Here is a 15,943-nt window from a genome sequence, read left to right on the forward strand (position 1 = left end):
CTGGGATTCTGTCCAGCTTGTCAGTGGCTTACCGTGGGTCTGTGGTTTATTCCCGGGCTTCTTCCGGCGCCTACATAATGGCCGTCATGTATATTTTATAATGTTCCGAAGAACGGCGCTAAAATAATAACAACAGCAACAACTGAATAGCATCACTGAGCGGAGCTTCATTCTCTGTGATACTATTATAATTATATGTAATTCGGAAAAAGACTTCCTCAAAGTTGAATTAAAAACTCTCAGAGGTAATGATTGTTAATGATATACACAATACAATAAAGACTGATAGACCGCATTGCCATATCTTCAACCAAATGTGTTCTCCATTCTCGGAGAACATCTGTTAAGGCAAAAAGTGTGTTAATCGAGCCTACTATGTAAGTCACAGCTACATTAAGAATTATATACCTGTTATAAGAGAGACGTCTAGCGCAATAATAAACCGGATTTTTCAAAATGGAATACTCTCGCTGGAGCTATTGAGTGGAAAACTAACAGGCCTGCGGTGATGCTGATGATACCGTGTATTCAATTTACTAAAGATGGTATAGCATTTTGCACAGCAACCCTTCGGTTGAGAGACGAATGCTGGTATGATATCAATGCAGAGAACAATCACGACTGCATGGAAATATAGCCAATACCATTAATAATCAAAGTCATTGGGAAGACAATTTGCATTAAAAGCAGTCAACTAGGTCAGTAATGAAAAGAAAGGGAAAAAAAGCCCAAGGAGAAATGTAATTGCAACTCAGAGAATTTTGATTCCAATGATGCAAACTAGAATGACTTTTTCAAAAGTGTGTGTCATCTTATCAAGGAAATGTTTTCAACCATTCTATCATGCAGATGAATTAATGTCGTCGGTTCCTTAAAGAGTATCTCAATCCGTTGTCGAACAAAAAGAATCATCTTGTCAAATTAATGTATTCAACCATTCTATCACGCAAGAGCACTATTGTCGTCGGTTCGTGATATGCAGCATAATCCTTTGTCGAACAAGCAAAATGTCCTCATGAAGACACAAATTTCGATCTAGTGAATAAAACACCAGGCCTTACATAAAAAGCTATAAGATAACCTGACGATATTGATGAAAACAATACTTTGTCGATCATTAAAGTTCGTAGTGTGGATAAAATAACTCACCAAAGGCTCAAATAAACGGTCTTATTCACAGTGCTCAGCATTACGTTCAAGATGTTTCTTGTTAAAAAATAGTCCACCGTTATGGAGAACAGCAGAGACAATGACAGAAGTGGCTTTGCTCCTTCAAATCACAGGTTTATTTCACTACTGAGTTGTGTTGGAAATGGTATAAAAAGAATCCATTTAAAACATCTCCCAACCACCTACTTTCATTTGATCTTATTTTAAATATCAATCCGGTGTCCTACTGAGGAATTCTACAATGTTTCAGTTCTTATAAATAATCTAATAACTGCGCTTGTACTGTGCTTCATAGCAATGATGACATGGATAGTCCTTTGTGATATCTGTACAATTGTTCTTTGTGATATCTGTACAATAGTCCTTTGTGATATCTGTACAATAGTCCTTTGTGATATCTGTACAATAGTCCTTTTGTTATATCTGTACAATAGTCCTTTGTGATATCTGTACAATAGTTGATCGTCTTTGACATAGTGGTAAAATGCATAAATTAAAGTGTTCTATCTCTATTTTTGTTTACTGACAATCTCTCTAGCAGAATAGAAACAGTTTTGTAAATATTACCGAATCCACTAGCTAACAAATTGCAGTTAGCGTACCACATGTATTTATTTTGTAGTATAATGGCATCGTTGACAAATTCTTTGTTGATGATAGATCGCTGGAGATAGGAAATATCACCATTTCATCCAATGATACTTACGAAATTGAAAATCTGTGCTGACAACAGATTTACAAGCATGTCACAAATGCTCCAGGCAGTGTATAATTGACATCCAATCAAAACTGAGACAATGCTATTCTCAAATAAGTGAAAATCAGATTTTCCTGAACTGAAATTTAAAAAAATACACAAATGTGTTCTTGAATTGAATGATAAAAACATCTTGGTCTAACTTTTAGAATTCAAGGAATATGGACGAATGATATTGATAACATGTTTCAATCGACATCAAAAATGCCAAGTGCATTGAAAATACTTAAACATTAATTATATATTTGGCCGTAAAATGTCAGAAAGGATCTATTTAACATACATATAACCATACTGATGTTACTGTGGCTTACTGTTCTGATGAAGACTCATACATTAAAAAAACCCCCAAAAAACCCCCCCAAAAAAACCAAAAAAAAAAAACATGCAGGTAAAATTTTGACTGGTCTTACAAGAGAAACAACTTGTTGAGCTACTGTTTTTTTTTTTATTTATTTTTTTGAGTAGCGTATTTTTTGCAAGGCTGGTAGTTTGGGTTGCATCTCTTGTTTTAAGGCTGTTTTATTTTTTGCTAGGGCTCTTGTTGTAAGGCTGGTCTTTTGAGTGGCGTCTCTTGCTGCAAGACTGGTCTTCCTAGAAGTGTATCTTGCCGAAATCTTGAAGTAACATGTTTGCCTACCTTGGAAGATAAACAATAATTTCGTAAGCCACATATCTTACATATAGTGCTATATGGTGTAGTGTTTGAGTAGCTTTTTGTCTTGAGGCTGGCCATTTGAGTAACGTCTCTTGTTGTAAAACTGGTATTTTGAGTAGAAGAAATCTTGAAGAAACTTGTTAGCCCACCTTGGAAGATAAACAATAATTTTGTAAGCTACATTTCTTACATAGAGTTGTATGTGATGTCGCTCGTTCTTATCTTCTTGACCTTCCACTGCCATTGGCTAGTGAGATAAACATATATAATTAAAAATAAATACGAAGAATTTCTCGCAGTTAATGCTAGACAGACAAAAGGGGGAATTCATGTTTATTCTGTTAAATATATGTCTGGAACATACTCATTGATTCAATAAACGTTGAAAGTAATTATCTATATTCAGAAGAAAGATACAGTTTAAGACAACAAATGTGCTTTTCTATTTCTTAGCTGGTGATAGGAAAATTATTTTTCTGATACTATAATTAGAAATAATCATTGTGATTTACATTAAGATTATATATTTGTATCATTTGAGACATAATCCATTGTGTGATGCACGTGACGATATAGAAAATGTATATCATTGCATATTTAATTGCAATGACTCATTATACCCTACGGAACAATTGGCTCAGAGTCTAAATAAATTCTATATACCAGTAAACACGAATATTTTGTAATTGGATCATCGGATTTTACTGCGAACGTTAATGCTCCGTTGGAGTAATTATTCTGTAATTGTGTTGAAGACAGAAACATTTCGTGCAACTAAGGAATATTCAACATTTCATTTCTCGACTCAAGACATATGTTATTCTTTCGTAGCTATTGATTGTATTGTGTTTACTATTTGGTGTATTAATCTGTACAATAACTGACACGATGATGAATTTATTTATTTATAATTTCAATCGCGTAGTAAATTATTCCCTCCCCCTTCTCTCTCTCTCTCTCTCTCTCTCTCTCTCTCTCTCTCTGCTTGCATGAATATTGAATATATACATATAATTGAATGAAATCATATTACTTGTTTGCCGCTATCCATGTAAATATATTATCGATTCTAGGGATGAACTTATTCTAATTGTGAGAATTTGAAGCCCAATCCCATTAGTCAATGTTGAGAGCAATAGAATAATAGATTCTTAGGAAAAGACCGTATATTAAGCCTGCTTACAGGGATTCTGCTATTCACATTCTCGGTTTTTGATATCCCGTGATGACAGTGGTATTAGGGGATGGCAAAAGTATACGGTCTAACGCCTCGCCTTATTAGCTCTCTGTATAAATTTCCGACCACTCAGCGGCAGCTAGGAATAGTGATTCCCGCGTGTCTGCTCGGCACCTGTCAGATTGAATCTAAAATAGTTAACCCCTCACTACTGCAAAACGAGTTTACCAAACGTAAGCATAATTTATTGGATGGATACATCAGGTTACAGAGAATTGAGTGGGAGTATATTTGTATTATAACATAAAGGAATTTAACCTATTGCTTTTTATAAAAAAGCACTGTATAAGAACAAGAAAAAGGATTAGAGAACACCAAATGAAGGTGAGGAGTAAAATGTTTCTGTTAATTTCAGTCTTAAAGGATTCGATGGAGAAAGTTTGTGATTTTAAAACTTCTGAACCAGTTCAATAGCTCTAAGTTTATGTTACACTATTCATTTGATATAAGTGGTATTTCTTAGTCTGAATTACATTGCCATTCATTTGAATCGTGTTACTCAAGCGCAATTAATCATTTCAGTGCCGCTTTAACATGGAAGAAAATTATCAGGGAAGCAATTATTCCATGTTATTTCTAGTCAAAATGGTGGTAAATTAAAGGGAACAGGAAGCAAATGGAATACTTAAACTAAGTACTTCAACGGTGATCATTCGGAGCTATTAATCAATATCGATTCTGATAAAACGAAGGAGTTACTTTGTATGCGTGCTTTTACATTAATGTGGTGTGAGTATACCTCTCTAAAGAAACGAAAGAAACGAGTTTAATTAGGATACGGAAGAAATGACAAATAGGAACGTCATACATGAATTTTCCAAAGACCATAATACATTAAGGACATTTGCCACATGTGTGAGTCTTAAAATTCCACTGCAAAGCGTGCCGGATACGTTTCCGTTCAAGGAACATAGCAGCTGGTAACCGTAGCAATTGCACATGTCGAGGGTTTTTACAAATGTTTTAAATAATACTATGACAGCCATAAATGCAACAGTAAGTGCCTATGAGAAAGTTGCCGAAGAATCGTACAATTGGGGTGTGTTGTTGCTGCTGCCCCTCGTTTTGTTCGGAATGGCGGGAAACTCTCTTGTGTGCATGGCGGTATCCATGGAAAAGAGGCTACAAACATTCACAAACTATTTTCTTTTGTCCCTGGCCATAACGGATTTATTGGTTTGTATCATCGTCATGCCATTCAGCATAATCAATGAATTCATGGGTAAGATATTGTCGACATCAATTGTAATTGCCTCTCTCTCTCTCTCTCTCTCTCTCTCTCTCTGACTAAACACTGCAAGTCCGACATACGTCTTGAACTAATCTCTATATTTAAGATAAGAAAGAATAAATTAGTTTTCCAGACGTAATTTATGCTCAAAAAGAGTATAAAAAAACCAAACAATAACATCAACAACTAACAACAAGATTGCAAGTTACGATAGTCGTTTGCTTATCAGACAAGCCAGTATTATGTAATAATCATATTGTTTTGTAATTTCAATAATGATTCTGCAATCCAATCTCTGACATTTACAGATATTCAGTAAATAATGTATTGTTATTATTATTATTATTATTATTATTGGGCACAAAGTGGCAGGATCTGCAAATCAAAAATGCGATAAAAACAATTTGCTGTGCAATTCGTTTTTCTAAAACCAATGTATGTCACTTGTATGTGCCCATTATAAAAATCCAACAAGGTAACATCTCCGCTCTAATATTCAGTAGCACACGTGTGGCAACAGCGATAAAATAAAACTGCCTTATGTTCAAGCCTACCCAAGCGTGCAGCTTACCCATACGCAGACTTGTTCTGTCAAATTACGTTAATTTTTGTCCTTCTGGCTATAATGTTCAGTTAATCAGCGACCTTCATTCTTTTGCATACATTATTTAATATACCATCACACATAACCTGGTTCCATAGCTCATAAAAGAATTAATTGCAAATGACCTAAAATAATATCTTCATCCAAGCAATAGTATTTCTTTTAAAAAATGTTGGTATCACCGTCCGTTTGGGAGACGTTGCCGTTGCAAGATTTTTCACATTTTGGTTATAATTTTTAATTAGGACCAATTCGCTTATCGTGGGAAGTATTTTGACATTTTGTCGATACGTCCTTCCCTTGAAAAGGAGCAACCACATAATCAGAATAAGACTTCTAGTAAACCTCCCATGCTGCTACCACTTTCAGTTCAGGTGCAGTCGCGATAAGAGTCTCAAAATAGTCGGCATGACAATCATGCTGAATTTTCACTTATCTTAGGTGGCCCTCTACAGTTTGGTACTTTTCATTGAGTTTAATTTTTAAGGAAAAAGAATTTCCCTGGTTTTCATGGCTATTAAACAAAAGATATTGTATACCTTAGATATCAGTAAATGAACTTTCATTTTCTTTTTATTTTGGTTCATGATTCATTGGTGTAATTTGGGTCATATAGTTTTAGCTTGGCCTTATTCAGGGGTGCATCTATAAGAAAACAATTGCTTTTGATGCGCTTTTGTCGTTGTCACTTCCTGAATTTCAAAGGTAAAAATTGTAAGAACAAAACGAGCCGATAGTTGTTTGGGGGTTGGGGGGTTGGGGAGGGAAGGTAGTTTGATGCTCTTTATTGAATATTATTTGTCGATAGGACCATCTAATAAGGAATAAAAGATAAAAATATTTCATAGATGACCGATATGGCTGTCATATTGAAGGTCTGTTTTATCAGCTGCATTTTAACCTAGGATTAATTGCACAGAAGAAGTCTTTAAGCACTCTGCACCATCACGGCTAAGTAAAGCGTTTCTACTATCTGAGCACACTCTGCATCATCACGGCTAAGTAAAGCGTTTCTTCTATCTGGCCACACTCTGCACCATCACGGCTAAGTAAAGCGTTTCTACTATCTGGCCACACTCTGCACCATCACGGCTAAGTAAAGCGTTTCTACTATCTGGCCACACTCTGCATCATCACGACCAAGGAAAGCGTTTCTACTATCTGACCACACTCTGCATCATCACGGCTAAGGAAAGCGTTTCTTCTATCTGGCCACACTCTGCACCATCACGGCTAAGTAAAGCGTTTCTACTATCTGGCCACACTCTGCACCATCACGGCTAAGTAAAGCGTTTCTACTATCTGACCACACTCTGCATCATCACGGCTAAGGAAAGCGTTTCTTCTATCTGGCCACACTCTGCACCATCACGGCTAAGTAAAGCGTTTCTACTATCTGGCCACACTCTGCACCATCACGGCTAAGTAAAGCGTTTCTACTATCTGGCCACACTCTGCATCATCACGACCAAGGAAAGCGTTTCTACTATCTGACCACACTCTGCATCATCACGGCTAAGGAAAGCGTTTCTTCTATCTGGCCACACTCTGCACCATCACGGCTAAGTAAAGCGTTTCTACTATCTGGCCACACTCTGCACCATCACGGCTAAGTAAAGCGTTTCTACTATCTGACCACACTCTGCATCATCACGGCTAAGGAAAGCGTTTCTTCTATCTGGCCACACTCTGCACCATCACGGCTAAGTAAAGCGTTTCTACTATCTGGCCACACTCTGCACCATCACGGCTAAGTAAAGCGTTTCTACTATCTGGCCACACTCTGCACCATCACGGCTAAGTAAAGCGTTTCTACTATCTGGCCACAGTCTGCACCATCACGGCTAAGTAAAGCGTTTCTACTATCTGGCCACACTCTGCATCATAACGGCTAAGTAAAACGTTTCTTCTATCTGGCCACACTCTGCACCATCACGGCTAAGTAAAGCGTTTCTACTATCTGGCCACACTCTGCACCATCACGGCTAAGTAAAGCGTTTCTACTATCTGGCCACACTCTGCATCATAACGGCTAAGTAAAACGTTTCTTCTATCTGGCCACACTCTGCACCATCACGGCTAAGTAAAGCGTTTCTACTATCTGGCCACACTCTGCACCATCACGGCTAAGTAAAGCGTTTCTACTATCTGGCCACACTCTGCATCATAACGGCTAAGTAAAACGTTTCTTCTATCTGGCCACACTCTGCACCATCACGGCTAAGTAAAGCGTTTCTACTATCTGGCCACACTCTGCATCATAACGGCTAAGTAAAACGTTTCTTCTATCTGGCCACACTCTGCACCATCACGGCTAAGTAAAGCGTGTCTCAGTTGTGCATATTATCCATACGCCGATCAGACTGTTAATACTCCTGAGAGCACGTCTGCTCTCAGCTACTTCATTTTCGCAAATAGTTCTTGCATGTTATAAAGAATCCCAACCTCAGTTTAAATTATCGGTTTAGACAAACAACAGAGGTTGTGAAGTGTTGTCTTTAAGAGAAAACTACATGTCAATGTGACATTCGTTCAGAAGAAGAGCAATAACACGATTTTCAGGATGGACACCAGAGCGACCATACTAGATATCCGATTGGAACCATTTTCATTTTGGTCCATCTAAACTTCATTAAGGAGTCTTTTAGTGAAAAAACTCACTATCGCTAGGTCCATCCATTTTGGAGAAGTGGAGAAAATATGATTTTCAATTCGGATTGCAGAAGTCGATTATTGAAAACCCCATGTCAAAACGACCATCGGTTTAGAAAACCGTGGCGATAACTAGAGTTTCAAAATCGTAGCTCTGCGGGCCATATTTGAAATCAGATCGGCATGATTGTTTTAATCTAGCTAGACATAATAAGAATTACCTTTGTGGAAACCCCATGTCAACCGAATGTCTATTCAGGAATTCAGGAATAGTAGCGATAAGAAACGTTTTAGCCACAGATGAATGTGCATGTAAAGTTGTATGCCAATTTTCCGGTAATTATGGCGGAGTAGCGATAACACATGTTTGCTACCAGACAGATGTGTCATTGAAAATGTTCTTCTGGTATACGATCGTTAGAGATAAAATTAGTGAGCTCCAACCAACCCCACTCAAACTCACACACCCCTTAAAAAAGGGGGAAAACTAGTCATTTTGTGCGGCTAATAATTATTACTTTCTTCAACAATCTTTGGTGTCATTCTTAGCAATTAACTTGACGCAAAGGCAATGTCGTGGTTAAAATCTTTGTATTCGTTCTTAGCAATAAGCCTGACACAAAGGCATTGTCGTGGTTAAAATCTTCGTAGCATTCTTAGCAATAAGCCTGACACAAAGGCATTTTCGTGGTTAAAATCTTCGTAGCATTCTTAGCAATAAGCCTGACACAAAGGCAATGTCGTGGTTAAAATCTTTGTATTCGTTCTTAGCAATAAGCCTGACACAAAGGCATTGTCGTGGTTAAAATCTTTGTATTCATTCTTAGCAATAAGCCTGACACAAAGGCATTGTCGTGGTTAAAATCTTCGTAGCATTCTTAGCAATAAGCCTGACACAAAGGCATTGTCGTGGTTAAAATCTTCGTAGCATTCTTAGCAATAAGCCTGACACAAAGGCATTGTCGTGGTTAAAATCTTCGTAGCATTCTTAGCAATAAGCCTGACACAAAGGCATTGTCGTGGTTAAAATCTTCGTAGCATTCTTAGCAATAAGCCTGACACAAAGGCATTGTCGTGGTTAAAATCTTCGTAGCATTCTTAGCAATAAGCCTGACACAAAGGCATTGTCGTGGTTAAAATCTTCGTAGCATTGAGTTGATGAGAAATGAATTTATTATTCAATTTTTTTATAGATATTACCATCTCTCTTATGATGTCGTTCATGTCAAAGATCTTGGACTATAAAATGTTTGATGTGAAAGTATATAAATGAAACAAGCGGAGGGTCGTCCTCAAAATTATTTTCCGGGGGGTTGGGGGGTTGGTGGCAAACATGTAGTTGTCTGCCAATAAGTTTTACATATTTGGCCAAAACATGTTCATATGTGAAATTGGGATGGGGGTGGAGGTGGAGGCAAGTTTCATTCTTTCACTCTATGTGGTGCGGGCGCCCATGCAAAAGATAAACATTTCGTTATATTTACCGTTGCAGACATGAAATGGATAAACAGCAAACGCAACCGTTTATTCAATCTTAAGCAGTTTACACTTCAGTTTCCTACCAATAATTTCCATATTTGACATTGATTGTACAAACAGGTTTCATATTTGTCTTGACTTGACATTTCTATCAAAGATCTGTGTTCTCGTGTCACCAGAAATGCGTTTATCATATGAAAGATGAAAAATAAATCAAATAAAATATACCTTAAAACTAGCTATTCAGTTTAGTGGCATTTCATTTAAGTTTACTTTATATGCAAACGTTTGTAGCTTTCTATATGTTTATATTCCTAAAGGTTATTTTCCAAATTTTTCAAATTTCTAATTTCAATAGTCACTAAAAGTGAAATAAAAATCTGTCATTATTTTCGATTTATTTAAAGCGGCTGAAAATCATCCAAACGTTCAGCATAAATTGTTCACATTTTGGTTGTAAAATTGCTTGTAAAATTCGTGTTCATGTTAACAATGTAATATCACAAACCATTTAATCACAAATTAATTTGGTCACTAAAATCATTTTTTGTGCTAAAAGTAAATTTACATTCTAGTAGGAAGTTTATAATTTTCTTTGCGTCCATGGTTTTAATCAGTTCATGCGACGTACGTATAACATCAAACGTCTATAGGATATACCTTCCGGCATCGGCAAATTGGAATCCAATGATGATGTTAATTTTTTGAATGTGAAATATTTGCCTATGCATTGATATTCTTGAGCACATGCAATGAAAGGATAAGAGACCTCGAAAAAAATACGAAAGCTCTTATGAAAAGAGTCACCTCGAAAATATTTCTTAGATATGCACTGAAAATGTACTGCAGACCCAAATCTAAAAGGTTTTCTTTTCCGATGTTCTTTCGAAATAAGCTATTGAATGGTTTTTTGTTTATACCAACAAACACCGTTTCTTATAATTTCATACTTGTTCACATTCACCTGTTGCATTTTCTGAGTTTAACGAATAGTCAAGAATGAGTTTATGATCCCATGAAACGTGAGAACACAACACGATACTTACTGCTTCCATCAGTATCTTTGATGTTTCTTCGAACATTTGTCGGCACTCAGTCTTATAGGGACTCTATGACGAAGGAACACATAAAAACTTGTTTTGTTGCAGCTTTCTTTAGGCATTAACATCAATGAAGTGATCGAAGTTATCCAGATGGTACACTTTATCAAGGTTTGCTTTAACTACTTGAACATGTACGTAAAAATGTTGTAATATTTAAAGAACCAAACTTATTGTAATGCGTTTTGATCAGGCTGATACGTTAGTGTCATGAGAAGAAATAAGATTCTCTAAAATCCAAGACGGAAAGGTCTGATTAATGAAAGTTTCGAGTCTCTTTTATATAATGACGTAATGTCACATTCCTTTTAAATAGAGACAAAGTTTCCCAGATCATTTTAAATATTGACATAGTTCCACATTCCATTTTAATATTGACAAAGTTTCACGTTTTATTTTAATATTGTCAAAGTTTTACATTCCATTTTCATATTGTCAAAGTTTTACATTCCATTTTCATATTGTCAAAGTTTTACATTCCGTTTGGATATTGACAAAATTTCACATGTCATTTTAAATATTGACATAGTTTCTCATTCCATTTGAATATTGACAAAGTTTCACATTCCATTTTAATATTGTCAAAGTATCACATTCCCTTTGGATATTGACAGTGTAAACTAATTGTGTTACGACTCATAGGGACTATTACTGTTCACCTCTTCCTTATATAGTAAACATGTGCCCGCATTCAACGAAATGTTTTCTTGAACGGCTAAATAATTCTGACTGCAGAAGCGTGGAGTGGTGACAACGTCATATATCTCATGCCACCAAATGTCGTGATAAACTATAACCCTTTCTACATGACAAAACTGCTGAAAGATAAGTAGATCTATCACACAAAAAGTGCTATCTATGATACAAATTCAAGAAAGAAAATCTGAATTGGCGTAAACGGTGTACTTTTTTTATCCACTCTCGATGGCATCGTTTTATGATTCACACGAAACTGAATTAATCTCAAGAGGCTCAAAATTCTATCTCTTTACTTTTTAGACGTTATTATCCAACGCCAATGGCCCACAATACCTGGAAACAACAATAACGCACGTTGCCTTTATAAATTTACCCGCCATCATGACTGTACCAATGAGACAATCCCAATCTGGATTTTTCTGGCTCATCTTTTCATAATGGTATCTTCAATTTTCATCCATGTATCGGGTCACTGTTTACTAATATTAATACTTTAGATGTATTTCTTTAGCAAACTACACGCCTTACTCTTTATCCATTAGTCTTGTTCACTGTTGAACCAGAATCACCCCACGTGCGCGCGCCCCATAGCAGTAAAGTAATGCTTATCACTTCGAGGTGTTTCGGTTTCATTCATAAATTGAACTACGTGTAAAATGTTCAAATGAAATGTTGCATCTTTTTTTGAATGTTTCATACGTGTTATTGCAAAAACATAAAAGAGTGATTAACACTTATTTTTTAAGTGCATAAAAGAAAATTATTATTGAATAAGTATTAAAAGGAATTGGGCCCTCGTTCAAGTAGCGTCGAATAACTTCGCAGGCTCGCGTGTTCTGCATAATATGACGTCAAGTCCAGTATTTTTCAATGTTCAATTAAGAACATATATATATATATATATATATATATATATATATATATATATATATATATATATATATATTCAACAACATTTTTCAACTAATTACATTGTAGCGTTTAGCTTTCATGTAGGAGCGCGTGTCTTTATTATCTAGCATGATAATTCAATTTTACTGCAATCTCAAGTTGAAGAGTTATATGGACATCCGGCCTGTTCTTTATTTTCTTCTTTTGCTCTGGGTTTTATTTTAAAAACATATGTCAGTTTTATTATATGATTTCTTCAGTGATGCATTTAATAGACCCAGATGTTTGAATTTTCTCTGTGTTGCGTAAAAACAATGGAGTCATGACGTAAAATAATAAAACATAACTTCAGGAAGGGCAAAGGCATACCATGCAAGTACGTAATGTCTTTTCGCCAATATGAGGTTGTATTGAATTAAAGAGGTAATTTTGTCATATGATGACAAAGAAAATTAAATACGTCTTCATCTTCAATGAAAGCTATAAAACTCCTTTCTAATAATTCCAATCCTTTTCTTGCAAATTCTCACAGAAGAAGACAATTATTAAGTTCCACTTATACTTTGACATTCTGTTACAACTCTATGGGTCTTGAACTAAGTAACAGAAAAGAGTGAAAAACAACAAGTTTTGGATCAACAACCAGATAAGTAAATGACCAACCAACTGGCGGCGTTTTAAGTCTTTTTAATGAAGCGATATTTCTGTTTTATGTGAATTTTGTGCTGACTAAATTCTTGACTACGATATATATCTTGAGACCCAAACCATCCCTCCATTGCAGAGTCTCTCTCTCTCTCTCTCTCTCTCTCTCATACATTCATGCATACATACGTACGTACGAAAGTACACACACACACACACACACACACACACACAAACATACATACATACATACATACATACATACATACATACATACATACATACATACATACATACATACATACATACATAGAGATCTATAATAATAAGCATGGAATAAATAAAACGTACTGTTATTTTCAATATTCACTGCCCCAAGTCTGCTGAAATTTGTATGTATAACTAGAGACATCAATTGGTTTAAATTGTACCTTGCATCACAAAACATGGAACTAATCTCCCAGCCAGCTATGGGCTTCATGCTTATAAGTGCTAATCTCTCTTTCAGCTATAGACTTTTGCTTATAAGTACTAATCTTTCAGTTATAGAGTTTTGCTTATAAGAGCCAATCTCTCTTTCAGTTATGGGTTACATGCATATAAGAGCATTTCATGTTGCAGCATACCAGAAGTAAACGGATTGCCTCTTCTGTCTGAAAAATGTTTCCTCTCCTTGTTAAATATGCATTTTGTGAATTTAAACGACGGCATTAAATAATAAAAAGTAAGATGATGGAAGGAGACATGAGGATAAGGAACAAAGATTACCTTTGTATAAACAATTACCTATTAAAAAATATACTACTCATAGCCATTTACGTTTGTCAACATCTTTGAAGTTTTGTGAAAGAGGCTGGTAAACTCAATCACAATGACACTCACAGCAACAAGTAATTTCGACAATCACTAAATATAATTGTCACTATATTTCATTTTGTATTATTATTATTATTATTATTATTATTATTATTATTATTATCATTATTATTATTATCATTATTATTATTATTATTATCATTATTGTTGTTGTTGTTATTATTATGATTAAGATTATTATTATTATTATTTGTATTATTATTATTATTATTATTATTATTAGTATCGGTTAATATTGTATTTTTAATTAATTGAATAATTAATTAATGTATTAATTAATCAATCGATCAATTAATTAATTAGTTAATTTGTTTATTGATTTATTGATTTTTTAACTAATAGATTAATTAATTAATTAGTTTGTTTATTTATTTATTTTGTTTATTTGTTTATTTGTTTGTTTATTTATTTATTATTTATTTCATGTTATATTATTATTTATTTATTTTTTTGGAGGGGAGGAAGAATCCTGATAACCGATCTTCCAGATATATAGAGAAAAAAAAATCATTACTCTGATAACCAAGAGTAAGTGCTACACTTTCCTAATTCGGATGGCATTATGATGGAACTGAATTAAGATGGTAAGTTAGAAATTAGGCTTAAATGTTTTTACCTCTTCTACGACTCTAATTGATCACCCAAGATTTCGGCCTAAAAACCACAGTTTACTGCCTCAGTGCGGTAGGGTCTGACAAACTAATTGCCAAAAGTAGTATTTTTTTCCAATTTAAAATTTTTAGCTTTGAAACATAGAAAAGAAAACAAGCAAACCATAATATCACGATTTGTCTTCTTTTTTAAAAAACAGATTTATACTTTGTTAATTGGTTTGCTTAAAAGCAAGTCACCAGTCCTATATGATTTTTGTTATATTTGCCTATTTTAACATATTTAATGTAAATAGTATGACAAGTTATTTTATGTGTGGTGTGGTGGTTGTGATGTGATTTGGATTTTTAACGTAGCTTTAACAATTTCTCAGTCATATCGCTACGATGTCTGCAATGTGGCAGTTTATAGTGATGTCTAGCACTGGGGCATCATGCCGCAGACATGTAGCATGATGTCCCACCCAGTCACATTATCCTGACACCGGGCCGACCAGTCCTAACACTAACCTCTTAATGCTGAGCGCCAAGCGAGGGAGCTGTTAGTACCATTTTTGTAAGTCTTTGGTATGACTCGGCCGGGGATCGAACCCACGACCTCCCGTATCCGAGGCGGACGCTCTAACCACTAGGCCACCGGAGCGGTCGACAAGTTTTTTTATTTTAACGATGAGAGTTGGAAAAGAAAATAAGCATCACATTATATTAACAGTAATAAAAAAAACAGTACGAAATGAATTAAGTGCGAGAACTAATGCCGCCAGCAAAATGAAGCAGTTCAACAAGAATTAACAAAAATAACTAGGGCAACGCCAATCGAAAAACGAAATAATAAAACATAAATTAGCTACGAAAACTAGATCAATACCGCCAGCAAAATAAAACAGTAAAGTATTAATTAAAATACGATATCTAGGACAATGCCGCCAGCAAAATAAAACAGTAAGACGTCAATTAACTGTGACAAATACGTCTATTTCAACGTAAAAATGAAACAATACAACATAACTCAACTACGGTATTAGAACAGTTCCACTAGCAAAATCAATGCAGTCCAAACAGCTCTGCAGTTCACGCGGTGACACAGCTGCGATATATATATATATATATATATATATATATATATATATATATATATATATATATATATATATATATATATATCCTCTACTCCAAATAATGCATAATTTTTCTATATCATCTCCGGGCTAATCATTTATAACAAATCCTCTCATGACAAAATTCCAGTCCTAAACTGGAGCAGGGGTACAAGCTTTATCAATGCATCATCTAATGATACATATAGTCTGCAATCGTGTTTTCAACAAGTTTT

The 15,943-nt window shown here is 35.1% G+C and overlaps 1 protein-coding gene across 1 annotated transcript in view; it reads left to right on the top strand.

The window, feature by feature from the left end:
- Nucleotides 1-3,972: 3,972 nt before the first annotated feature.
- The window catches only part of LOC149798905 (5-hydroxytryptamine receptor 2A-like), a 41,587-nt gene continuing 29,616 nt past the window's right edge, over nt 3,973-15,943 (top strand). The window contains exon 1 of the mRNA XM_089957820.1: nt 3,973-5,044. Coding sequence (XP_089813946.1) covers nt 4,762-5,044 — 283 coding nt within the window. The 5' untranslated portion in view covers nt 3,973-4,761. The remainder of the gene's footprint in view (nt 5,045-15,943) is intronic.

Source organism: Sinohyriopsis cumingii, chromosome 5, assembly GCF_028554795.1.
Source record: "Sinohyriopsis cumingii isolate HCF-2022 chromosome 5, ASM2855479v2, whole genome shotgun sequence".
In the NCBI taxonomy this organism is placed as follows: Eukaryota; Metazoa; Mollusca; class Bivalvia; order Unionida; family Unionidae; genus Sinohyriopsis; species Sinohyriopsis cumingii.